The 26228-nt window shown below is 43.2% G+C and overlaps 1 protein-coding gene across 2 annotated transcripts; it reads right to left on the bottom strand.

Annotated features, from left to right (window-relative positions):
* Positions 1-414: 414 nt before the first annotated feature.
* Positions 415-26228, bottom strand: pgap1 (post-GPI attachment to proteins inositol deacylase 1). Of its 2 annotated transcripts, none has more exons than XM_039006678.1 (26): positions 25998-26228; positions 24847-25000; positions 13970-14145; positions 13523-13694; positions 13268-13428; positions 12303-12355; positions 12139-12205; positions 10893-10998; positions 10692-10750; positions 10373-10456; positions 10068-10129; positions 8612-8663; positions 8245-8322; positions 7894-7969; positions 7623-7696; positions 7366-7420; positions 7133-7199; positions 6886-6991; positions 6652-6690; positions 6294-6478; positions 5723-5953; positions 5496-5631; positions 5353-5403; positions 4866-5269; positions 4629-4736; positions 415-4495 (listed from the first exon to the last, which is right to left on the bottom strand). In XM_039006678.1, the coding sequence occupies exons 1-26, from the start codon at positions 26127-26129 to the stop codon at positions 4357-4359; spliced, it is 3027 nt and encodes a 1008-aa protein (XP_038862606.1). In that variant the 5' UTR covers positions 26130-26228; the 3' UTR covers positions 415-4356. The 2 variants fall into 2 exon arrangements, with proteins under 2 accessions (XP_038862606.1, XP_038862607.1); XM_039006679.1 differs by having other exon boundaries at positions 10068-10117.

The raw sequence follows: 26228 nt of genomic DNA, 5'->3' as shown, positions 1-26228 counted from the left end.
AATGTATCCTCTGCAGCAGAGTAAACTCTGGCAATCCTCATGAGAGCCAGGAGTGTTTCTGTCTGTAATAAAGCCCTTTTGTGGGGAAAAACTCATTCTGATTGGCTGGGCCTAGCTCACCCATGGCTGCGCCCCTGCCCAGTCATGTGAAATCCATAGATTAGGGCCTAATGCATTTATTTCAATTGACTGATTGCCTTATATGAACTGTAACTCAAGTGCTCATTGTGCAACTTTATGTTTTCAATAATCTATGCCAACCCTGTCTGTTTTGCCCATAGTTGTACAGGTGCTAACACAACCAACCCATCTATTATAAGTCCGTTAATTGACCTCATTCTCTAAATAAGCAGTTGATTAACAGAAAATAAAGAGCAAATGAGGTACAAAAGTGTAAGACACCCGTGGTTGCCATTTCTTCTCACAACTTTATTTGAACAGCAATAATGCTAACAAATTGCACAAATCTCAGTTATAATAATATTAGATAAAAAAATGTTTACAATATAAAAAAAACACCAAAGCAATCTCTTTTTTTGTTGCGACAATGCTAAAACCTGAGAATTGAGTATGCCGGTCCTTGTCACTTGACCTATAACCTAACTGTAGAAACAGACTCCAAACATTCACTCAGGCAAGGTCTTTTTGGGGTCCAATTTAATTTTTGGAACATTTCCTGTTCAGCAAAGGTCAGCAAGAGACCATCTTCACACAACGAGGACCAGATAAGAGATAGGAGGTTATAGGTTTAAAGTCACCTGGGACAGAAACAGCAAGAGACCGCATCGACAGCATGACTATCAGCGTGAGACCGACAGTTTGGTAACACTTAACTGGATGTTCACTTCCCTATAGTCAACAGAACATCAAAAAGCAAGTGGAGACCCAAACTATTTTTACCATTCATCTGGACTTTGCAGTTGCTGAGCTAAATCCACCACTCTAGTTGAATATGTATGTTGGGACATTTACATGTAAGTATTTTGTCATTGGACGTGAATCAAAGAAGAAAGTACTGGGGGGGGGGGGGGGGGTCGCTGTGGAGTTGAAGTCTGTCTAGTATCCTAGTTGCAACAGTAAAGCTACAACAGCACAAAGCAACAGCAATTCACTTCATTGGACACACAATATGTACAATTTGGAGACACTTTCCTTAAAATCATCAGCTACATCCTTGGTATAATCATTCCACAAGCAGCCGCCATCTACTACGTTACTCTGTTAACGGGATCATGTCCATTTTCAGGCATTCATAACGTGAATTATGTCTGCTTTTAAGAACAAAACAACTGTTATGACCACCTACAGTTGCAATAACAGATTTGAATAATAAAAAAGCCGCTAACATCACAATCATAACAGCTATGAACGCAAACATTAGGCATTTCAGGGTTCAAGAAACAGTATTCCATATAATTATTATTATTATTATTGATTTAACTTGTGTAGTGCTTTTCATCACAAAAAGAATCTCAAAAGAGCATAAAAAGCTAAACAAACATATTTAAAATCGAGATATGCTCGTCGCGACAGCATCACTCGGGTTGGTTACGTTAGAACATAAGTAGTTGCTGAGGTGTCAATCTCACTTCAGAAATCACGGCACAGTCACAGTGAACACCAATAAAAATAAAAAAAGAGAGAGAAAAAAAAATCTAGCATATTCATAGAAAACATATGCTCATTTCTACTAGTTTTACCACAAAGGTTCATCTATATAAATCTGGTCACAATTCACATTTGGAATGAGGCAGAGTACGTACGTTTCAAAGCACTAAAACTGCACCACGTTGACATACTATCGTTTAGTACACACAAAGCACCCGCACTAAAGTCTCACATACTTATGCACACACATACAAACAAACAGGTACATTCACAGTGCAGGTGACACAGGGGTGTCGTCGGGGAGAGTGTGTCGTATACACACTGTGTTTGTGCTGGAGTGGGTTTGGTCTCTTTAAAATTGAAGCTAGCTAGGACGGACAAAGGTGTTTAATTCATAGCCTGTCTTGTTGAGCTTGAAAAGGTGTAACACTGTACAAGAACCAAGCTGCCTTTACCTTGACAGAACACCATTGTGGCTTTGTCAAATCATTTAACATACACCAACATAACCTGTTCCATTCCATGTAACCATTCTGTATTTGAAATCTGTTCTGTCTTGCAAATGAAAGTGACAGCTACAAGCAAGAGTTATGCTCACTACTGTTGCACTCAGATGACCAGATTAGTCACTTGTCAGGGATGCTGGTCTACGTCACAATCTTATGCCCTATACTAGGGAAGTGTCTTGATTGACAGGCAGATAGGAGAGTGAATGCGTGGAGGGGGAGGGGCAAATCGGCAGAAAGGCACTAGCTGCTTTGTCCAAGGGATGCCAACAGAGTTGGGGTCAAGGGGTGCTGGTGAGCATCAAAAGTACACGTACAAACACACAGACACTATTAGTTAATTCTTACAAAACAATTGTCAAAAGAAACACCACTAACACAACCCACTGTGTTGTACATTGGAGTGGCGCTATGGCTGATAGGGTTTTTACGCAAACACACCCACCTTGAATTAGCAAACAGTAGAGGGTGAAACAGTCGGAAGGCACCATCTCTGGTGCCTCCATGTATCGGTGGCAATAGGGCTCCTTCATCTGATCCTGAAGATCGACAACCCTGTGCTTTCATTACTACAATGAGGGTAATACACATTTATACATGCATTTGCCTTGTGGAGACCAAGCCGATGTCAGTTTGTCAACTGTATTTCCATGCAGGAGCTATATGTGTCTTTAGAAAGTCCAGTTTGGAAAAATGTGAGGTAACTGATTAAGGCAAATACCAAGTGCTGATGTTTTCCAAGTAAGTAACGACTCTTCTAGTAAATAATAGGGGCTGTGGCCTCTAAACGACATCGATAAAAAAGCCAAAGATCCCTTTAAAGCTAGCTCTTCAAGCGGAGGACATTTTGTTAAATCAGAAATAGACAGCAGCTTGTAACAACATATCAAAGTCACATGATAGGCCTGTTTGCAAGGTAATATCAGATGTAATATACTCTAGTATGGATAACATCAACCGGGACTCCGTCCATAGAGATGCACAGAATAACTGCTCAAGGAGTTATGTTACGACATAGATGCAATGTCAAGTTGTCCCCCTAACTGATCTGATGTGGAATAGCATCCAACTCCATATAACCTTCCTATAACATTGCACAACTAAATTAAGCTATGGTGCGCAGGGTCATTCATTCCTCATGATATCCTAGGTAGTCAGGACCCATGTCACTTTAGATTGAGACTAACCAATAACATTCATAGCTACGGCCACATACTGCATAATAAATGACCATACTTGGCTAAGAACAGGTTATGTAGTTAGGATCTCGACTTTCAAAAACGCAGGATGATAGCAACACAAGATAGCAGCTGAAGAAGGTTTGAGGGTGTGATAGAGTTTAAGCCGACTCTTCCTTGTAAAAACCTTTCAAATCTTTACACTGTCAAAAGCATGACGGAACATGTCCTGTGCAGTTACAATAGCTAGCCAAGCAAGCGAGTTAGCCACGGTCTTGCGTACAGTACAGCTAGCTGCATGACATCGTTGTAACTAAGGTTGCAAAGGGAGGGAAGGTTACCGGTAACTTTCAAAATTGACCAGTAAACTACCAGACTTTTGAAAAGTTTAAGGATGTTAATAATTTTCATAGCATGTAAAAGATTTTTTTTAAATCGTATTTTATAAAAATGGTAACTTACAGGTAGTTTTGCAACTCTAATTGCAACACTTGACTGCTTATGACATCTTACTAATGACAGAGTAAAAGTAGCTAGCTTCATGAGTGTGTTCAATCAAAGTTACCAATAAGACAGGCCAAGACGTTTAGGGCCAATAAACAGAATCCAATAAACACGGGACAAATCCCCTCATACTCACTATTACCACAATTATACTGTACTAAAATAGGTTAAATTACAGTTGTATGAAAAAACGAGGAGAGCAATATCCTGTTGAGAACCACAAGTATCAGGCGTGACATTTGTTATGAAGGAGTAATCACGTCATGCTCCTTGAAGACAGAGCCATATATATACAGAGTAAGGCAAACTTGGTTAAGACTGGGACTTCCAACGGTAGCCATGTTGGCACCAAAAGCTTGGAACACTTGGAGACAACATGGCGGACAGTTTCGCAAACTATGTATGTCTATGGCTCTGCTGTAGGGTCGCCATCGTCGCCCCCCTTCAGGGCCTGAAAGGGGAGCACAATCCCAGGCCAGACTAGCTTTGACCAGTTTGGGGACCTGACCCGGATCTGTGAGTCTGCCGAGTGATAGGCACAGCGCAGGTACCAGCAGAACTCAGAAGAGACAGGAAACAGCCAGCGGAACTAGGGCTGCAGACACAAAGTAGTTTACACGGTATAGATGGAGTGGGGAGAAAGTCACCATGGCAACGGAGAGAGGCAACAGCAGGCGGGATGTGATAGGCAGGGTTTTACTGAAACACAAGAGCGTAAAACACAAGTTAAAACACACACACACGCACACACCTGGGTGAAATGACAGGAGTGAAGACAGACATGAAAGATGTGTGCGCATGTCAGACAGAGAGAGCAGTATAATACAAGCACCTGTAGCTGAGAGTGAGTGTGTTACAGTTGATGAGCAGCAGAGAGGCGATGAAGAGAGGCACGGAGTGGGGCCAGCAAGGATCAGGATCCAAACGAGCAACAGAATATCTGCAAAGAGAAAAGGCAATTAAAGGAAGGGGGAAAATCACAGTTCTACACATGGACACACACACACACGGTAGAGTTAGGGAAGTAGAGGGTGGACAAGGTAAGGGCTAGACACACATACTCTAGTACCTGAGGTTGCGGGTCCAGTGGATCAGTGATGGGGCACAGAGCATGACTGGTAGAGTGAGGAGAGCAGAAAGGCTAATGTGCAGCTGCAGGTCATCTCTCACATCCTGCAGTACTGAGTCCGACAGCAGGGGGGCGCCGTTACATTCTTTAGGTTTGCTGTCCAGGGAATCACTGTTCCCGGTGCCTTTCTCTTTTTCCCCGGTGCCTTTCTCTTTTTCCCCGGTGCCTTTCTCTTTTTCCCCGGTGCCTTTCTCTTTTTCCCCGGTGCCTTTCTCTTTTTCCCCGGTGCCTTTCTCTTTTTCCCCGGTGCCTTTCTCTTTTTCCCCGGTGCCTTTCTCTTTTTCCCCGGTGCCTTTCTCTTTGTTTCCAGTTCCGTTGTTTTTGTCGGTTTGTTTCTCGGGCGCCTGGAAGGGTAGTTGTGATTATAATCAATATATGAATATTTTAGAGAGGTCATTCTAGAGTGGGCAATAATTCTGACTCTTACCAGGTTCAGCATATGACTCAGAGACCTCTCTGTCATCTGTAGCCTCAGAACCTGGACAGAAACATAGGCATACATCCATCAGTAAACCACAGGAAAACTAACAAGTTCAATGAGTAAGTATTTAACTGGGCCCCTAGACTCACTCGGTAGAGATGCAGCAGGAAGGTGGCTGTGATTGACAGGGCTCCACAGGAAGCCCATCCTAACACACTCAGACACAGGATGAGGAGCAGCTGAGTCCGCCTACACAGGGTGCCGCAGTCCCGAGACACAGAGGGCCTGAAAGCAGACACCCACACACACACAGACTCAACTAATTCCAATTCCATGTAGTTCAATCTAATGCATGAGGGGAGCGGGTATTCATTACCTGTGAAGCGGGGCCAATAGCAACGAAAGCAGCCTTAGAAAGAGGCGGAGCAGCACGCTGCCCCAGAAGGCCATGGCTGCTCCCAAAACATACAGCAGGGGGGACAGGAGGCGTGGCCAGTCTTCGTTTAGGGGCAACCCCTCCTGTGTCGTACCATCTGGGGAGGTGGCGGGGAGAGCATCTAACGGCGGGAGATGAAGAGTGGACCAACCATCCTGGAACCAGCTATACCTGGTTACAAATATAGGGAAGAAGGAGGATAGAGGGACTTTGTATGGTGTGGTTTCATGTAATACGAGTGGTCTTTCACAGTGTGTCTGTGTGCATGCGTGTGTGTGCACATGCATTTGTGTGTGTGCACACCACAGGAGGTTGGTGGCAGCTCAATTGGGGAGGATGGGAACATGTTAATGGCTGGAGCGAAATCGGTGGAACAGTATCAACAACATCAAACACATGGTTTCCATGTGCCATTCCATTCGCTCCGTCCAGCCATTATTATGAGCCGTCCTCCCCTCAGCAGCCTCCACTGTTGCACACACATGCATGCTTGATGGAATAGTCGGTCTACCTGAGCAGCAGATGCAGCAGGTAGACGGGAAGGTCCACCTTGTGGGGCTGCAGGGATCTGGCCACGGCATGGCTCATCTGTAGGGGGCGCCCCATCCTCACGACAGAGGACATCTGCCCCCCACAGGCCAGTAGGAGCGCTACAGCCACGTACACCGGCAACACGGGCCCACAGAACCTCAGCACCTGGAAGGACAGCAGGGTGGAAAACTCATTAGCTAATTAGTCATATTGGTGTGTTTGAATTAAGCTAACTAGCCTCCATTTCACACAGGGCTAAATTACCCAGGACTACTACAACGCTCATAACTCTGTATGTAAGGGTGAGAGCTGAGCACAACAGAGTGTAGAGGTCTTACCTGTCCAAGCACTCTGGGAAATGATGTTCTCACAGATACCTGGAGGGAGAGATGAGAAAGATTCAGCCAGTCTTAGAGAAAAAGGGAAGTTTTATAAAGTTTTTTAAATTAAAAACCAAATGTGATTCAGCTCGAAGCTTGTATCATGGTTTAATGCCTCACATGAAATGGGCAATACCATATTGAGATAACATAAAAAAACAAAAGTATCCCATTTAATTCTGTGGGCAGTACCTTATAGTGGCAGTTGGGGGCAGTGTGGAGCTGCAACAGCACACCAGTGGAGTTGTCAGGACGACTCGTGTGGAGCATTCCCGATATCTCTGTTACAGAGGGAATACTGAGAGAGATGCAGGGATAGACCAAATAAATAACAGTTTTCCATTGGGTTACTGGTAAATACAGTAGGTTTAAAAATAGCCAAATGTCATAGGATTGGTGGACGGACAAACAGATGGACGGACAAGTGGTAAGATCTTGCCTGGACGTGGTAACGGAGTCCTCCCTAAACCATGGCACCTTCATTATGTAGACATTGGGCAGTCTGTCTGTACATAGAGACAAGGACATTCAATCCAACATTACTGGTAGTTTTGCATTTTGAACCATTACCAAAATCATAAATGAAAGATTATTAAGAGCAGCTGTCAACCAAACTCGCACCCCATCAGGTGATAAAAATGTGCCGCTGCAAAACTGTAAACATCTGCTTACCTGCTTTGGTTACTTTGCAGTGGCTTACGACTGAAATTCTGAAAGCCTGATAGACCTGAGGATACAGTGGTCAGAAAGTATAAAGACCCAAATACCTTTGCCTTGTTTCGCCAGTACTCTATGTAAGATGTTCAACCTCCTGATATAATGTACTCTATGTAAGATGTTCAACCTCCTGATAGAATGTACTGACTGCAAGTAGTGGATCATTACTTGACCAAACTTATTATAGAAACATACAATTCAGATGGACTTACCTGATGAAAGTGCTGCAGCTCAATGGTGTGCCGAAGTCCGGTGGAGTTGAGAGTGACGTCACTAACACTCATTCCTGAACGAGCGAGGACCCACAGAGTTCAACCATAGGGGAGCCAGTGTTGCCCACCGAATGAGAAACGTCAACAAATTCAGTACACCTAACAAACTAGCTCTTGCAAAATAAACTCGGCAAAATACAGATTTTCAGACAAACCAGACTGCTAATATAATTGTTTCTACAAGGAGGGACTAGAGAAAAGGAGGACTAACCGAAGGAGAGAACGTGTGGTACTGGCAGAGAGACGGTCTGAGACTCCTGTCTCTGCCACTCACACTCCACTGTGAACTGTGGGACACAGATTAGAAAAGATACACACATGAAGGGTACTACAAGAGTTTCTCTACTTCTCTTCACATGTATAAATATGGAATGGCGTTACCACTGAGATAAATGTAGTTTATTTGCTTATATTGTCACTACACCTTATGGAAAATAGTGTTTCTCTACTTGTATCTGTATTCGCTAATAACGAGGGCACATAAGTGCTATCGAAATCTAAAGTTGTTTTTAAGAATGAGTGCTTTGGGTTATAAAAAAAAAATAGAGTGCACACAGTGTACCTGTCTACCGTTGAGGTTGGAGGCGACCACAATGAGGTGAGAGACAGACGACAGCTCACGGAGGCTCAAAGTCAGAACCTGCGGTAAGAGGGACAGACAGAGACCAGAAGCGACAGTTCTGAAGATGTATTTTGATCTACACTTAATTATTATATACACGTATTCATTTTGGTCAACACGGTTTGAGTGCAGTGTCAAGTCGTGTCACAATTGACTTAAAAGTGCATTTCACAACACAAGAAACAGAGAAACGAAAAACAGAGACAGAGCAGACAGTACATTGACACAAAAAAACATGACTGACTTCAAATAACTGACTGACCCCTGATATTTAGTGATGGTGTAAATATGGGAAGATAATGCTCACCTTGTAAGCTGGGAGAAGTTCTGTTCCAAAAGACAGATCCACTGCCTGCACACTGGGGAAAGAACGAGTACAGTCAGAGACACCAACGAAGGGAGAAAAGAAGAAGAGAAGGAGCATGGAGAGAGAGAGAAAGAAAGAATGGTCTGTCAGATGTCAGAAAGAGCAAGCAGTACGCTGAAGCAGAGATAAAGGCGAATGTACGAGGAGAAAGAGAGAGAGAGAGACAAATGGAAAGAGTGTCTGACATGGCCAGTCAGTACTCACCACTAGGGATGTGACAAATGGAGAAAAATAATCTAAACGTTTCAAAAGACATTTGATCAGTTTTCCGTTAAAACGATAAGAAATATTCATAAAATTACACGTGAATTCACAATGCAGCTGCGCTGCTGCCAACAACGGTTTGTGTCCCTTTCAGATGTTTAAGCATGGAACTTTTACTACCGTTAGTGTACCTCAATTCCACCTCGCAAACTTTGCATTTCCTTCCCATTTAACTTAGCTGGTGTTGCTTGCCTTTCTCTGCCATAGTGGTGGGAGAGCCGACCCAAAATACTTGATTCCTTGGCTCTTTGCCCGTCAACTCCCATTTCTGAGTATCAAGATTCAGTATTTTTGGAACGGAGGAGACTGATTATTTTCTGTACTTTCGAGAAAACAACACTCGCGTCTTTCATAGCGAGCTAGCGAGGGACGAAGAGAGAGAGGATGGGCACAGTATAGGCAGGTCGGCCACCGGGCAGAACAAGAGTCAGAGACGTGCACAAGGCCTATCTATCGGCAATCAAAAGCTGTATCTCGCAGTGGAATGCTGTATCTTAAATTCTTGGCTTGCAATGTCTCGCAACTTCAGTAAAGCAGGGACTATCATCAATGAATAGGGTAGGATATTCTACACGCAACAGGGTTCCAGAGTGGCGCAGCGTTCTAAGGCACTGCATCTCAGTGCTAGAGGTGTCACTACAGACCCTGGTTCGATTCCAGGCTGTGTCACAGCCGGACGTGATTGGGAGTCCCATAGGGCGGCGCACAATTGGCCCAGCGTTGTCCTGGTTAGGGTTTGGCTGGGCTAGGCCGTCATAGTAAATAAGAATTTGTTCTTGATCGACTTGCCTAGTTAAATAAAGGTTCAATAAAAATAAATAAAAACAGACTGAAGACACACTCATATCATTAGCGAAAAGCAAGAGCAGGCAAGCCGGCGCGGCAGAAATACGCAGTGTCTCGTCACGCAAATTCACCAAAGTAGCCTAAAGTTTGCCTTTTGCTCTCTGGTTTTATTTAAATTACACAGCTTACCCCAGGCCTTTATAGCCTAACGTCTAGTTGGGCTATAACACAGAAGGTAAAGTTTTGTGATAACTGCACTGTGATTTTTATTTTGTGGGGGGCAGGGAACAAAAAAAAGTTTTTTCTTCAACGTTAAGGATCCCAACTTATCCACACCCCTACTCACCACATGGATCCGTTCATCTGTGTACAACCGTAAACCCAGCTCGTCATTTCCTGTTGGAGAGACTACAAACATTGGCTCGGTAGTCTCACAATATGCAGTCTTCTGCTTGCAAGATTCACCTTATACTATGTTCTCAACTTGCAGACTTACTCACTTCATTAGTCTTTACATATCAAAAACCTCTTAGAAATGGTGGCAGAAGTGGGAGTCATAACCAGTGGGAAGCACCAGTGTTATCACAAGAGCATATATGGTATATTGGTTTGAATTCCATTAAAGCAGCAGAGCTGCCATATCAGTCTCACCAGGTTGTTGCTGCGACAGTAGAAGTGACTGTAGGCTCTCCTGCGACTGGAGAGGGCAAACAGGAAATACTTGGCTTGTCCTTCCTGCAGAGAGCAAAGAAACAATAACTGCAAGCCATATTTTCAGAAGACATGGATCTGCTCCTTCTGGGTCTAGAGGCGCAATTTAGCCTACTAGAAGACTAAGTGGCGCAATAAATCACATTAATTACACCTATCTAGTTATTTTAGGTCTGTGAAGACCAAAGTGATAGGAGCTATGTGAAGGGTCTATGGACCAAAATGGACCTCGGCCCTGGTGGTAACGGTGTAGGCTTACTTTGGGAGCACTGTACGCCAGACGGAGTGTGTTCACCTCGCTCCACGTTTTAGGAGACCCTGGAGAATGTGAAAAATAGGAGAGTGGTCACACACCCGGTAATACATATGTTCTGTAAAGGACACACAGCCTAAAAAGTGACATGCAGTCACACCGTTCGGCTCTGCTACAAAACACACTATAGCACTGTAACCCACTGACCTGAGAGGGAAACGGGCGTCTCTAGCTGCTCACCCAGCACACGTACAGGGTGTCTGATAAAATGATGGTGCAGAATGGCCATTCTCCTCTCTGGATCGTCTGAAAACTTTTTTTTTTTTTTTAAAGACGTCAATACACAGTACTTAGCAACTTCAAATGGACAGACAGTGTTCCAATTGTCTTATCTTCATGGCCACTTAAGAGTTGAAAAGACTGGGCAAGATTCGAGACTAATTATTTCTCCCATCAAACTCTTCTCAGATCAATTAGGGAAGTAAGCGACACACTAAGATGAACTGAGCCACAATCCTGGTGTACATCTAGTCTGCATAGGCTTTATCTTGGTCTCCTTTCCTTCATCTGCTATAACCACGTGTCCACCCAGTTATGTGAGTAAAGTCATACCGCAATAGAAAAATATAATAGAAAAAAAAAATAGGACGTTTCGGTAACATTTTAGAAATGCAGACATCATTTGTTTCGTTCGACATGGTGGGAGAAATTGTGGTGGGAGAAATGGTGGTGGAAACACCTTCACGTGCAAATACAGATATAATAACCATCATATGGAAGTGAACGTGGAGTCACGCAATGATATGGTGTGTGGTCCTTCCATTAAGACTCGGGAAACCATGCAGTTTATTAGACTAAAGATGAAATAAGTTACGATGAACTTCACAGGGTGATGAAAGTGCACGGAGATGACTTTAATGCTCCTTTCCAATAAATATCGCGGGTCTTATTTTGGTGACATGATGATCGATGCTTGACTGTGGTTTGACAAATAAAAATGTATCCATAATAATCTCATCATGTAGACTAGACTACCCGCACTTTATATGCAAGCTGTTGTTGTCTAGAGCCCACGTGCCAAGACAAAAGTAGGCACATTTGCTATTTAACAGTTTGTTACAAAACTATCGGTAGAGTTGAAAAAGAAATGGAAACACATTGAACTTTTGGTTTTTATTCAGTACATGAAAACTTAAGGGTCAAAAAGTATAATTTTTTTTGCACATTTTTGTGCAATACTTAATTACGCACAGTTTTTTAAAAATCTTTTTGGTAGAGAAAACACGAATATTTGAATGAAAATTGATTGAAACCTAGCTACTGACGCGAAATAACTGGATAGTTGGAAGCAAATTCCCAAATGGCATCCAAAATGTTGCCTATCCTGTCTTTTTGAGATCAGTCAAGGAGGCCCTGCCTGGTTTCCAGTCTAGTGAGCCAGTGTGATACTCACCTGTCCCGTTTCAGATTCAATGAGGTCAAAGAATGCCCGCACAGTGGCCAGAACCAGCTCTTTGCACCTGGAAAACAAACAAAATAAGCAAATGACTTGCATATTTATGTAAGAGGGTCTGGAGATTACATCAAGCAAGCTCTAAATTGAATTCCTCTACTTACCAAACAATGGACAGGTGGTCCGTGGACACCCAGGTCCTAGGAACAGCAGTAACCTTCATAGAAGAAAAACAGAAAAGTATATTTACACTATCAGTGTTAATTGAATGCAAGGCTGAAGGACTTGGGGCAGTCTAAATTAATCTGGGCTATCTGAATGAAACGTACACTAAGCATAAAAAAACTGACCGACCAGGTGAAAGTTATGATCCCTTATGTCACTTGTTAAATCCATTTCAAATCCCTGTAGCTGAAGGGGAGGAGACAGGTTAAATAATTACTTTTAAGCCTAGATTGGGTGAGTGGGAAAGACAAAAGATTGAAGTGCCTTTGAACTGGGTATGGTAGTAGTTGCCAGGCGCACCATCAAGAACTACAACGCTGCTGGGTTTTTCCACGCTCAACAGTTTTCCGTGTGTATCAAGAATGGTCCAATACCCAAAGGACATCCAGCCAACTTGATACAGCTGTGGGAAGCATTGGAGTGAACATGGGCCAGCATCCCTGTGGAACGCTTTCGACACCTTGCAGAGTCGATGCCCAGATGAATTGATGCTACAAGGGGTGGGGTGCAACTTAATATTAGGAAGGTCTTCCTAATGTTTAGTATACTCAGTGTATGTTGTTTTTGGCATGTGGCTAACTAATGGGGCGGCAGGTAGCCTAGCGCTTAGGGGCGCTGAACTGCAGCTGACCCATTGCTTCCAGCCTCTTGGGGTGTGTGTGTGTGTCTCGGGTTGGGAGCATAAAAATACACATTTCTGTTCTCAGTAAGTTAATAGACAATAAAGCATATCTTATCTATGTAAAGCTTTTGAGTGGACAATTTTGTCTCAAGTGATAGAATAGTTACAAAGCTTACAGCAGTTCACGAGGCTCGACCGAAACGTCAACAAAATAATGTGAATGTGCAGACAAAACATGTAAAACGCGCATGCAGCAGTAACTTTGACTTTGTTGAGTCTTACCACCAGAGACAACTTGCTTGGGTCGTCCTGGGGGCAGGGCAGGGCCGTGAGGCCGGAGCGCACCTGGTAGTCACGGTAACCACCCCCCACGGAGAGAACTGTCACGTTGCGCAGGTCTTCCGCTCGACCCACCCAGCGCTGTCTCACAGCAGAGTAGAACTCTACACACACAGAGCAGAAAGGAGAGAATACAGACAGATCACAGTGCTGGGGGTTACTATACTTTGTAAGCCCTAGTGTGTGTGTGTTCCATACCCAGTAGGTGTGCGTCGAGGGACAGCACGGGGGCCTGGTGAGGGGAGGCCTGGGTGATGATGAGGCTGACAAGGCGAGGGCTGAAGCGGGGCAGGGTGAAGAGGGCTCGGGCCACCACTCCCCCCATGGAGTGACCCACCAACACCACACTATGAGGGGGGGCTTCATGGTCCTGCGGAGAAAGAGGTAGGTGTGGGGTTTGGTTTATCAGTCGAACGCCCAATCCCAAATTGATCCTTAGCCCCTAGGCACTTGTGTTTATCTGAGAGGATTGGATAGTATAAGCAACATGGCAAAAACTCCACCTGCCCTCTCAGACAAGTGCCTAGGGGGTTAGGGGTTGATTTGGGCTTGGGTGTAAATCAGTTGTTAGCCATTTTTAGTTAGCATTTATATATATCTGATGTTTTTGAGAGAGCTCATACAATATTTTCTTATATAATATACCTTGTAGAGGCGCAGGATGGCCTTGATGCTCTCGTGTAGGAAGTGGGTCTGCCGGCGCAGGCTGCCTCCATACAGGGCCACAAGCTCCTCGTTGAAGTCGATGGTGAACACGTTGAGGTGGACCCCTCCTTCCAGGGCCTCAGCCTTCCTCAGAGCCACCGAACCAAGGGAGCGAGCTGGTGAGAGGACATAAGAGGTCATAGACCGATTAGAAAGCGGTGAGAAGATTAACACTTAAGGATAAGATAAAACAATACAATAACCTGAAGTTGGGCAAGGGAGGAGACGTAGGTCAGCGCTATGCAGTTACAGCCCCCGAACGATGTTCGGCTGGAACAAATGAATAGCTTGACTATTCATAGGGGTGTGTAACTAGTGTCACTAAATGATCATTGTAGAACGGACATAATTGCCATGTACACCAGATAGGGCCAACCTTAATCCTACAGAACACCATGTGCGTGTCATAACTTGGGTAGCTAGCTAGGTAGGTAGCCATCTAGTCTCACGAGATAGCTAAGTTAGCTAAACAACTACAGGTAGCGAAATCTATGACTAAACATAGAAGAGGTTTAACAATCGGAGATCTATTGTAAACAGCAAGCTAAAATGCTACAACCAGCCACTTAAAGCTAGGTTTACCAGCAAACGTTACCACATGACTGGAGCTGGCTAGCTAGTTAGTCTGGCACCTGCTAACTTGTTTGCAAACGTATAACATTAGCAAATAATTTGTAAATAATTTTACTAGCTAGCTATGTAACATAATTGACAAAGGTTGACATTGGTTATGACCATGGATGCATTTCAATCTCACAAAATTATAGGCATGACGCAAGATTGGAATGTAACAATTGGCTATCCAGCTAGCTAGCTAAGAGGAGAAACAATAATACAACACTTTACTGTTGTAAATCTCAAACTGAATCTGGTTTTACTATAAATATATTTGCCTAAGCATGCCTGATAGTATCTAGCTACAGCCATGTCTGTCTGTCTACCTAGGCACATTTTTACAGTCTGGTCACTGTGCAAAGGTTGAGGGTTATACCATATTTCTTTCTATTAGGCTAGATATTGTTCTAAATGTAATATATCTGCCTGTGCACATGTTCAACTACTCTACCCTAATGTTGATGTTATGCTGGCACAGTTCAACTGTCGTTCAAACTGTACAATAGAGTATAATTCATTATAGTTGTTTGTCTTATAGACAATACCATGTGGTGCCTGGGCTTCTTCCTGGAGTGAATTCTAGATACAGAAAAATTATTCCTTTGCCTGTGTGTGTCATTGTAACAGAACTGTTTCCCTCTCGGTGGATTGGACATTATGCTGTATTTCAAGCAGAAGATGACTCAAGAGAATGGCAGTTTGATAATGACCACTCCCACAGCTGTACAAGTATTCCCTGAACTTTACGACACTGAACACTCTTGAATGTCAATTTCATCATGACCACCTCTCCCATCATCTGCTGGTCACCAGTTCTCTTAGCTATAGATTATTAAACCAGATGATGTGATTTAACCAAAGATGTTTCAGTATCCATTACTGGGAGTTACTGGATAGGTACTGTTTGGTATAGCACAGAGGATTTTCAACCAACCTTAGTGATGCTGTCTTCGTTTAGACACCCAACTGTCTCGATCAATGAGAGAAGGCTTGAAATAGACAAGATGGTGGCTTAACCTTTATTGGGTTACTTCGTGGAGCAAAACAAATATTTATTTTAATGACGGAGCATTTTCGAAATTCAAAAGGACCCCCTGCAACTAGACACGGACATTTTGAGACTTGTGTTCCCAGAATCGAGGACGAAGACAGTATTGCTAAGCTAAGGCTGGTCGAAAATGCTCTGTGCTACACCAAGCAGTACCTATCCTGTAACTCCCAGTAATGGATACCAAAAATATTTGGTTAAATCACATTATCTGGTGTAACAATCTGTAGCTACAGTTTTCTACACACTGAACTGTACTACATTGTTCATACTGTATTTGTGTATGCTACTTTTACCATAAAACATTCTTGTTGAATACCCAGTTCTCTTTTTGAGTTAGCATTAAATAGTGTACACTCCCCTGTATAGTTTACAGTGCATTCGGGAAAGTATTCAGACCACTTGACTTTTTCTTAATTTTGTTACGTTACAGCCTTATTCTAACATTGATTAAAATGTTTTCTCCCCTGGTCAATCTACACACAAAACCTCAATGACAAAGCAAAAACAGAAATACCTTATTTACTTAAGCATTCCGAACCTTTGCTATGAGATTAGTGATGATCCTTGGGATGTTTCTACAACTTGGTTGGAGTCCACCTGTGGTAAATTCAATTGATTGGACATGATTTGAAAAAGGCACACACCTGTCTATATAAATTCCCACAGTCGACAGTGCATGTCAGAGCAAAAACCAAGCCATGAGGTAGAAGGAATTGTCTGCAGAGCTCTGAGACAGGATTGTGTTGAGGCACAGATCTGGGGAAAAGTACCAAAACATTTCTGTAGCATTGAAGGTCTGCAAGAACACAGTGGCCTCCACTATTCTTTTAAATGTTTTTTTATTTATTTAACTAGGCAAGTCAGTTAAGAACAAATTATTATTTTCAATGACATCCTAAATGGGATGGAAGAAGTTTGGAACCACCAAGACTCTTCCTAGAGCTGGTTGCCTGCCAAACTGAGCATTCGTGGGAGAAGGGCCTTGGTTAGGGTGGTGACCAAGAACCCAATGGTCACTCAGACAGAGCTCCAGAGTTCCTCTGTGGAGATGGGAGAATCTTCCAGAAGGAAAACTCCACCAATCAGGCCTTTATGGCAGAGTGGCCAGACGGAAGCCACTTCTCAGTAAAAGGCACATGACACCCTGCTTGGAGTTGCCAAAAGGCACCTAAAGGACTCTCAGACCATAAGAAACAAGATTCTCTGGTCTGATGAAACTAAGATTGAACTCTTTGGCCTGAATGCCAAGCACCACGTCTGGATGAAACCTGGCACCATCCCTACAGCATGGTGGTGGCAGCATTGCTCTGGGGAAGTTTTTCAGTGGCAGGGACTGGGAGACTAGTCAGGATCGAGGCAAAGATGAACAGAGCAAAGTACAGAGAGATCCTTGATGAAAACCTGCTCCAGAGCGCTCAGGACTCCAAACTGGGGCGAAAGTTCCCTTTCCAACAGGACAACGGCCCTGAGCACACAGCCAAGACAACGCAGGAGTGGCTTCGGGACAAGTCTCTGAATGTCCTTGACTGACCCAGCCAGAGCCCAGACTTGAACCCGATCTAACTTCTCAGGAGTGACCTGAAAATAGCCGTGCAGCGACGTTCCCCATCCAGAGCTTGAGAAGATCTGCAGAGAAGAATAGGAGAAACTTCCCAAATACAGGTGTGCCAAGCTTGTAGCGTCATACCCGAGAAGACTCAAGGCTGTAATCGCTGCCAAAGGTGCTTTCACAAAGTACTGAGTAAAGGGACTGCATACTTATGTAAATGTAATATTTGAGTTTATTTTTAATAGATTAGCAAAAATGTTTCAAAACCTGTTATTGCTTTGTGTTTATGGAGTATTGTGTATAGATTGATGAGGGGGAAAAAATATATTTAATACATTTTAGAATAAAGCTCTAACCTAACAAAATTTGGAAAAAGTGAAGGGGTCTGAAAACTTTCCGAAGGCACTGGAACTCATTTTCGTGCTTGTTTGTTATTAGCACAGCTAGACAGAACACCACACAGGCATGATGAAAAACAAATGTTTTCAAAGAAATCTTGCCTAGAGAAGTTCTGAGATTACTGTGTGTTGGTCGTTAGAAGTAAATAACACCATCATCCAAGTTTGTGGGCACCCCCCATCTACCTAGAAGGGCGGCATCTGCATTCACTATGAATGGGGATGGCAGGTAGCCTAGTGGTTAGAGCGTTGGGCCAGTAACCGAAAGGTTGCTGGATTTAATCCCGGAGCTGACAAGGTAAAAATATGCCGTTCTGCCCCTGAAAAAGGCAGTTAACCCACTGTTCCCCGGGTAGGCCGTCATCGTAAATAAGAATTTGTTCCTAACTGACTTGCCTAGTTAAATGGGGCGGCAGGTAGCCTAGTGGTTAGAGCGTTGGACTTGTAACCGAAAGGTTGTAAGTTCGAATCCCCGAGCTGACAAGGTAATCTGTCGTCCTGCCCCTGAACAAGGCAGTTAACCCACTGTTCCTAGGCCGTCACTGAAAATAAGGATCCAATTTGTAAGTCGCTCTGGATAAGAGCGTCTGCTAAATGACTTAAATGTAAATGTTAAATCAAGCTAACACAAAAAATAAAATGAATGCTGGACTTTGTTGTTTAGCAGCCGAACACAAGAAAAAACTAAACTTTCTACTAGTGAAATGAAAACGTGCTCGTTCTAGCCCTTAGTTTCGATAATCTTGATGTTTATGATAAACGTAATGTTGTTAATATAGTAATGACTATGTTCCGTGGCAGAGCCAGGGTGAAATTTCCTTTAAATTTCTATTTTTTTTTTGCTTATGGGACCATCCTCCCTGACATTCATCCACCACATCCCTGAACAGTGCCTGTCCCCCCATGTGAGGATTAGGGTTGACCAAGCTCATGGATATCAACACAAGATGACCTCTGAATAGACTAGATTTACTATTAGAGTTAAGTAATCTGATTAGCAAAACAGAGGGCAGTGTGTAGATTATGGATTTAAGCATCCCTTCAATTTACCTGTGAACCTGGACCTTATTTCACCTCCCTATGAACAGTAGCACTCCTTTTAACAGTTTAAGTCAACTCTGATTAAAGGGATAATTTGTGGATACCATTTGTATGTCTCTGCATACAGCTTAAAAGAAGTTGCTAACTACAGTTAGTGCAATTGCTAACTATCATTAAAGCAATGACTGGCAGTCTATGGTAACAGCTAGCTGTTAACATACTATTTAATACCAGTCATTGTGCTAATGCTAGTTATGTGCTAATGCTAATTACCTACAACTTCATTCATACTGAATGCAGACATAAAGAGTATCCATGAGTTAATCTGACTCTGTGGAAGTAGATAAAGGGCTTCATTGCCAAAATCTCAAAGTATCCCTTTAAGTGTGTTTAATGTAAAACTAGGTATTAGGCTTGACAGGCTTTAAAGTAGCCTAAACATAGCCTACTTAGTGCTGATGTTGTTGAATGTAAAACATCTAAAGATCATGAATCCAAGATGGCCCCTTGTAAATAGCCGGTCTTTTTTCGTATATATCATAATCTCACTTCTATCTACAAACTAAATACACTTTCCTGCAACCCGCCTCACCCAATGTGGAACGGATCTGCTATTTTTATTCCTTATAACTGGAACTTCCATCAGGAGCTAGCCAGCTAACTAGCTACTAGTCTTTGTTAGCCACGGCTAGCTGTCCTCGCCTTTTTCCCCCAGAATCAGCCAGCCTTAGCTTGGACAATCACCTGCCAGTCTGCACTGCGCAATATCAACTCAGAGCATATCAGACTGCTTCTCTCTACCATATCACCGGATTACTGCCACTCTGGATCATTACTCCTAGCTAGCTGCAAACGAGTGGCTACTGTTAGCTAACGCCTCTGTCCGGAAGCAAGCACCAGCTAGCCTCGAGCTAGGCCCATATACCAACTAATTCTAGGGCTACAATTACCTAATTTGACAATTGGCCTGGACCCTTCATTGTCGACACGGAGCCCCACTGATCCAACATGACTGGACTGCCGACGTTATCGCCCGATGTGGTCTCAACTAGAGGTCAACCGATTAATCGGAATGGCCGATTTCAAGTTTTCATAACAATCTGCATTTTTGGACACAGATTTTGGCCGATTACATTGCACTCCACGAGGAGACTTGGTGGCAGGCTGACTACCTGTTATGCGAGTGCAGCAAGGAGCCAAGGTAAGGTGCTAGCTAGCATTAAACTTATCTTATAAAAAACAATCAATCTTAACATAATCACTAGTTAACTACACATGGTTGATATTACTAGTTTATCTAGCTTGTCCTGCGTTGCATATAATCGATGCGGTGCCTGTTAATTTATCATTGAACCACAGCCATTGAACCACAGCCTACGGTGGATTTAACAAGCGCATTCGCGAAAAAAGCACTGTCGTTGCACCAATGTGTACCTAACCATAAACATCAATGCCTTTCTTAAAATCAATACACAAGTATATATTTTTAAACCTGCATATTAAGTTAATATTGCCTGCTAACATGAATTTATTTTAACTAGGGAAATTGTGTCACTTCTCTTGCATTCTGTGCAAGCAGAGTCAGGGTATATGCAGCAGTTTGGGCTGCCTAGCTCGTAGCGAACTGTGTGAAGACCATTTCTTCCTAACAAAGACCATAATTAATTTGCCAGAATTGTACATAATTATGACATAACATTGATGGTTGTGCAATGTAACAGCAATATTTAGACTTAGGGATGCCACCCGTTAGATAAAATACGGAACGGTTCCGTATTTCACTGAAAGAATAAACGTTTTGTTTTCAAAATTATAGTTTCCGGATTTGACCATATTAATGACCTAAGGCTCGTATTTCTGTGTTATATTATAATTAAGTCTATGATTTGATAGAGCCGTCTGACTGAGCGGTGGTAGGCAGCAGCAGGCTCGTAAGCATTTATTCCAACAGCACTTTCCTGCATTTGCCAGAAGCTCTTCGCTGTGCTTCAAGCATTGCGCTGTTTATGACTTCAAGCCTATCAACTCCCGAGATTAGGCTGGCAATACTAAAGTACCTATTAGAACATCCAATAGTCAAAGGTATTTGAAATACAAATGGTATAGAGAGAAATAGTCCTATAATAACTCCAACCTAAAACTTCTTACCTGGGAATATTGAAGACTCATGTTAAAAGGAACCACCAGCTTTCATATGTTCTGAGCAAAGAACTTAAACGTTAGCTTTTTTACATGGCACATATTGCACTTTTACTTTCTTCTCCAACACTTTGTTTTTGCATTATTTAAGCTAAATAGATTTTATTAATGTATTATATTAAGTTAAAATAAGTGCTCATTCAGTATTGTTGTAATTGTCATTATTACAAATAGATTTTTATTTTAATGTTAAATCGGCTGATTAATCGGTATCGACGTTGAAAAATCCTAATCGGTCGACCTCTAAAAACAACAGTAAAAAAGACAGGCTATATACAGTAGCGAGGCTATAAAAGTAGCAAGGCTACATACAGACACCGGTTAGTCAGGCTGATTGAGGTAGTATGTACATGTAGATATGGTTAAAGTGACTATGCATATATGATGAACAGAGTGTAGCAGTAGCGTAAAAGAGGGGTTGGCGGGTGGTGGGACACAATGCAGATAGCCCGGTTAGCCAATGTGCGGGAGCATCGTTGCGTGCTCACTGCCTCATTGCCTGCGTCCGTAATGGGTCTGCGGTCAAACGACCACCCCCTAAAATACTTCAGCGAGCAGGCCTTTCTAATCAACCTGGCCCAGGTATCCTGGAAAGATATAAATAAGCATAAATAAGCATGCCCCATTCAAAAAATGTAGAACCAGGAACAGATAGAGCCCTTGATTCACTCCAGACGTGACTGCCCTTGACCAGCACAAAAACATCCTGTGGCGTTCTGCATTGGCATCGAATAGCGATATGCAACTTTCAGGGAAGTTAGGAACCAATATACACAGGCAGTTAGGAAAGCAAAGGCTAGCTTTTTCAAACAGAAATTTGCATCCTGTAGCACAAACTCCAAAAGGTTCTGGGACACTGTAAAGTCCATGGAGAATAAGAGCACCTCCTCCCAGCTGCCCACTGCACTGAGGCTAGGAAACACTGTCACCACCGATAAATCTACGATAATCGAGAATTTCAACAAGCATTTGTCTATGGCTGGCCATGCTTTCCACCTGGCGACCCCTACCCCGGTCAACAGCTCTGCACCCCTCACAGCTACTTGCCAAAGCCTCCCCCATTTCTCCTTCACCCAAATCCAGATAGCTGATGTTCTGAAAGAACTGCAAAATCTGGACCCCTACAAAACAGCTGGGCTAGACAATCTGGACCCCAAAATTGTTGCAACCCCTATTACTAGCCTGTTCAACCTCTATTTCGTATCGTCTGAGATTCCCAAAGATTGGAAAGCTGCCGCGGTCATCCCTCTCTTCAAAGGGGGAGACACTAGACTCAAACTGTTACAGACCTATATCTATCCTACCCTGCCTTTCTAAAGTCTTCGAAAGCCAAGTTAACAAACAGGTCACCAACCATTTTGAATCCCACCGTACCTTCTCCGCTATGCAATCTGGTTTCTGAGCTGGTCATGGGTTGGTTTCTGAGCTGGTCATGGGTGCACCTCAGCCAAGCTCAAGGTCCTAAACAATATCATAACCACCATCAACAAAAGTCAATACTGTGCAGCCATATTCATCGACCTGGCCAAGGCTTTTGACTCTGTCAATTACCGCATTCTTATCGGCAGACTCAACAGCCTTGGTTTCTCAAATGACTGCCTCGCCTGGTTCACCAACTACTTCTCAGAAAGAGTTCAGTGTGTCAAATCGGAGGGCCTGTTGTCCAGACCTCTGGCAGTCTCTATGGGGGTGCCACAGGGTTCAATTCTCGTGGCCGACTCTTTTCTCTGTATACATCAATGATGTCGCTCTTGCAGCTGGTGATTCTCTGATCCACCTCTACGCAGAAAACACCATTCTGTATACTTCTGGCCTTCTTTGGACACTGTGTTAACTAACCTCCAGACGAGCTTCAATGTCATACAACTCTCCTTCCGTGGCCTCCAACTGCTCTTAAATGCAAGTAAAGCGAAATGCATGCTGCTCTTCAACCAATCGCTGCCCGCACCTGCCCGCCCGCCTAGCATCACTACTCTGGACGGTTCTGACCAAGAATATGTGGACAATTATAAAACCTAGGTGTCTGGTTAGACTGTAAACTCTCCTTCCAGACTCACATTAAGCATCTCCAATCCAAAATTAAATATAGAATCGGCTTCCTATTTCGCAACAAAGCATCCTTCACTCATGCTGCCAAACATACCCTAGTAAAACTGACTATTCTACCGATCCTTGACTTTGGCGATGTCATTTACAAAATAGCCTCCAATACACCAAAGTCCCATATACTACCCACCACTGCGACCTGTATGCTCTCGTTGGCTGGCCCTCGATTCATATTCATCGCCAAACCCACTGGCTCCAGGTCATCTATAAGTCTATGCTAGGTAAAGCCCTGCCTTATCTCAGCTCACTGGTCACCATAGCAGCACCCACCCGTAGCACGCGCTCCAGCGGGTATATTTCACTGGTCACCCCCAAAGCGAATTCCTCTTTGGCCGCCTTTCCTTACAGTTCTCTACTACCAATGACTGGAACGAATTGCAAAAATCACTGAAGCTGGAGACTCATATCTCCCTCACTAACTTTAAGCATCAGCTATCAGAGCAGCTTACAGATCATTCCACCTGTACATAGCCCATCTGTAAATAGCCAATCCAACTACTTCATCTCCATATTGTTATTTATTTTATTTATATAAAAAAATATATAAAAAATGCTCCTTTGCACACCAGTATCTGTACTTGGGCATTCATCTTCTGCACATCTATCACTCCAGTGTTTATTTGCTAAATCGTAATTATTTCACCACTACGGCCTATTTATTGCCTTACCTCCCTAATCTTACTTCATTTGCACACACTGTACATAGACTTTTCTATTGTGTTATTGACTGTACGTTTGTTTATACCATGTGTAACCGTGTGTTGTTGTTTGTGTCGCACTGCTTTGCTTTATCTTGGCCAGGTCGCAGTTGTAAATGAGAACTTGTTCTCAACTGGCCTACCTGGTTAAATAAAGATAAATAAATAAAAATCATGCCTGGGTTGAGGTTTGCTTGGTTGAGGTTTGTGATCACAACCATAACATGTAAAATAGACTAATGCAACAGAACCCATGATGGAGGACACTGAATACCATCAAGCATATAATGGTAAAATAGCAAACTATGTGCATGTTGCATGTGTGTATGTGGGGGTGGGTGGGCGTACGCGTGCAAGACTGAGAGTGAGAGAAAGAGAGCGTGGGTGTTCTACTCCCACCAGCAGCCACTAGCAACACCAAACCAGAAGAGGATAGATCTGCATTAGAGTGGGCATTGAACATCAACTAAATTCAGTCAGAAGGTCAGGGGGAAGAGAACATAATTACAAATCATTTGTAAACTGCAAATTGACAGCAAGAAACCCAAACGGATATAATATTGAACTAAAACAGAATCATTTCAAACCTTGTATACGATACCACACACACTGTATAACTCTCTTATGCGTGGGAATACTTTGGAACAGATTTCCAGAATTAAAATCCCTTGGAGCTGATTTACTGGTGTTTTTACACACACACACACACACACACACACACACACACACACACACACACACACACACACACACACACACCCCCCCCCCCCCCCCCCCCCCTTTGGAAACAGGCATTCTAATTAATACTTTCAAGTGATATCCTCTGGGTCTACATAGTGCATTTTGTTGCCCAAAATAAATTCAATATATATATATTTTTTATGTGTATTTCTTTTGCTTAGAAATCTTGGGGGACCAAATAAAATCACCGCCAGTTGGGAAACCCTTCCATAAGATCTTTCTTAAATACAAGACTTTCACCAGCCTACGTACAATATGTAACCGAAGCAGATATTGTACATTAGAAATTCTTAGCTTCCATTGTTAGAGCAATGGAGAGAGCAAGCTTGTGATATTCCCTAATCTGAGCTGAGTGGGTATGTTCAATTAGAATAAGTTTGAAAAGTGGATGAGTTTGGTTAATGGTGGTAGAGGCTCACCTTGTTTGTAGCTGCCTGCGTTTCCAGGTAGGAAAAGAACAGGGGCCCCGGTTAGTTTGAGTCCGCGAGTGTCCTGAGCGTACTGGCCCTCTCCGTACAGGTACAGTCCATACGCTGGATACTGGCGGGCCACGCGTCGGGGCAGGGCAATACGCTGTCAACACACAAACATAGTGAGGACACGCACATCCCTGATAGAGCTCATACTCTCCGGGCCTAAAGTACAACACACTAAGGATACACACACACCTCCCTAGAGGTAGAGCCATATTCTGGGAACAGCTGAACCACACTTCTAGGCAGATTAACACATCACAGAGAAGGGGGAAAAAAACAGTACAGTGAGAAAGCATCATTATGCGTGTGTGCACGCTTAAGGACAGGAGAGGTGTGGCACCACGTGACCGATACTGACTCTTGATTGAGCAAATCAGATCAGAGAACAAGTTTGGGTAATAAATATAATAGCTACTTCTAATACATTGGGCTAATTCGTCATATTTGATCAGCACCATGGTGAGTGCAGACAGACCACACAGGGCCATATGGTTGTGCCAGGCACTCAGTGGGTGGAATAATCACCTTATAGTACTTATCATGGATCAACTGCAGCTTCCAACACAAGGTGTGATCTCCTGAGCCCTGATGTAACATACAATGATGACACCACACACTCACTAAGCATCCTCAACATACAGTAACTGCCAACCATGCCACCTATCTATTGTAGCTAGTACTTGAAAGAATATACAATTCCATGGTAAATATGAAACGTAGCTAGGTGTGCGTGACACAGTCCGTCGACATCCTCAACAAGGAAATAGTCCTGAAAATCATGCATGAGGTGCGATGTTGAAATTGGAAGCCGAATGCAGGTGTTTAACAACAAGCTTGAGCTTTCAGCATTATATCGGCCACGGGCTAATTTATAGCTAGCCATATCCATATTATGGCTATCAAAATCACAGCTGGGCATTGACAGCTGGAGGGAAAAAATGCTAGCTAGTCCTGAAAAGGATGGACACTAAAATAATATTACGCATTTGGCAGCAACGTTCCGAGTGTTGTTGACAGTGCCGAGTGATTACGCCGAAACGAAACCGAATCGCGCACGGTGCCATTTGTTTGAGGTCAATAGGCAAACTACTCACCCGGTACTCGGGGTACTCGAACATATAGGTCATTGTGCACCTATTCTCTTCAAATCCCGAAAACATTTCTCGCAGGCCCATCGTCAGAAGACCCAGTGCACACCCGTAAAAGGCCACAGTGGCGACTCTCATTTCTACTGTCTTTCGGATTTTGTCTATTTACAGGTATACTGTTTCCATTTTTCCTTTTTTTCCTTTAACAGAGAGACTGTTAAACCTGATCGTCTGCTT

Source organism: Salvelinus namaycush, chromosome 13, assembly GCF_016432855.1.
Source record: "Salvelinus namaycush isolate Seneca chromosome 13, SaNama_1.0, whole genome shotgun sequence".
Classification (NCBI taxonomy): domain Eukaryota; kingdom Metazoa; phylum Chordata; class Actinopteri; order Salmoniformes; family Salmonidae; genus Salvelinus; species Salvelinus namaycush.
This window is presented reverse-complemented; position numbering and strand designations above follow the sequence as displayed.

Bases quoted from the DNA above. Each gene is read 5' to 3' on its own strand.
- pgap1 (XM_039006678.1), bottom strand. From the start codon at position 26,129: ATGAGAGTCGCCACTGTGGCCTTTTACGGGTGTGCACTGGGTCTTCTG. The intron at 14,146-24,846 runs GTGAGCCTCTAC...TCCTCTCACCAG, and splicing joins CGCAGGCAGCTACAAACAAG to CTCGCTCCCTTGGTTCGGTG. The intron at 4,737-4,865 runs GTACTAGAGTAT...TTCTCTTTGCAG, and splicing joins CACTGGACCCGCAACCTCAG to ATATTCTGTTGCTCGTTTGG.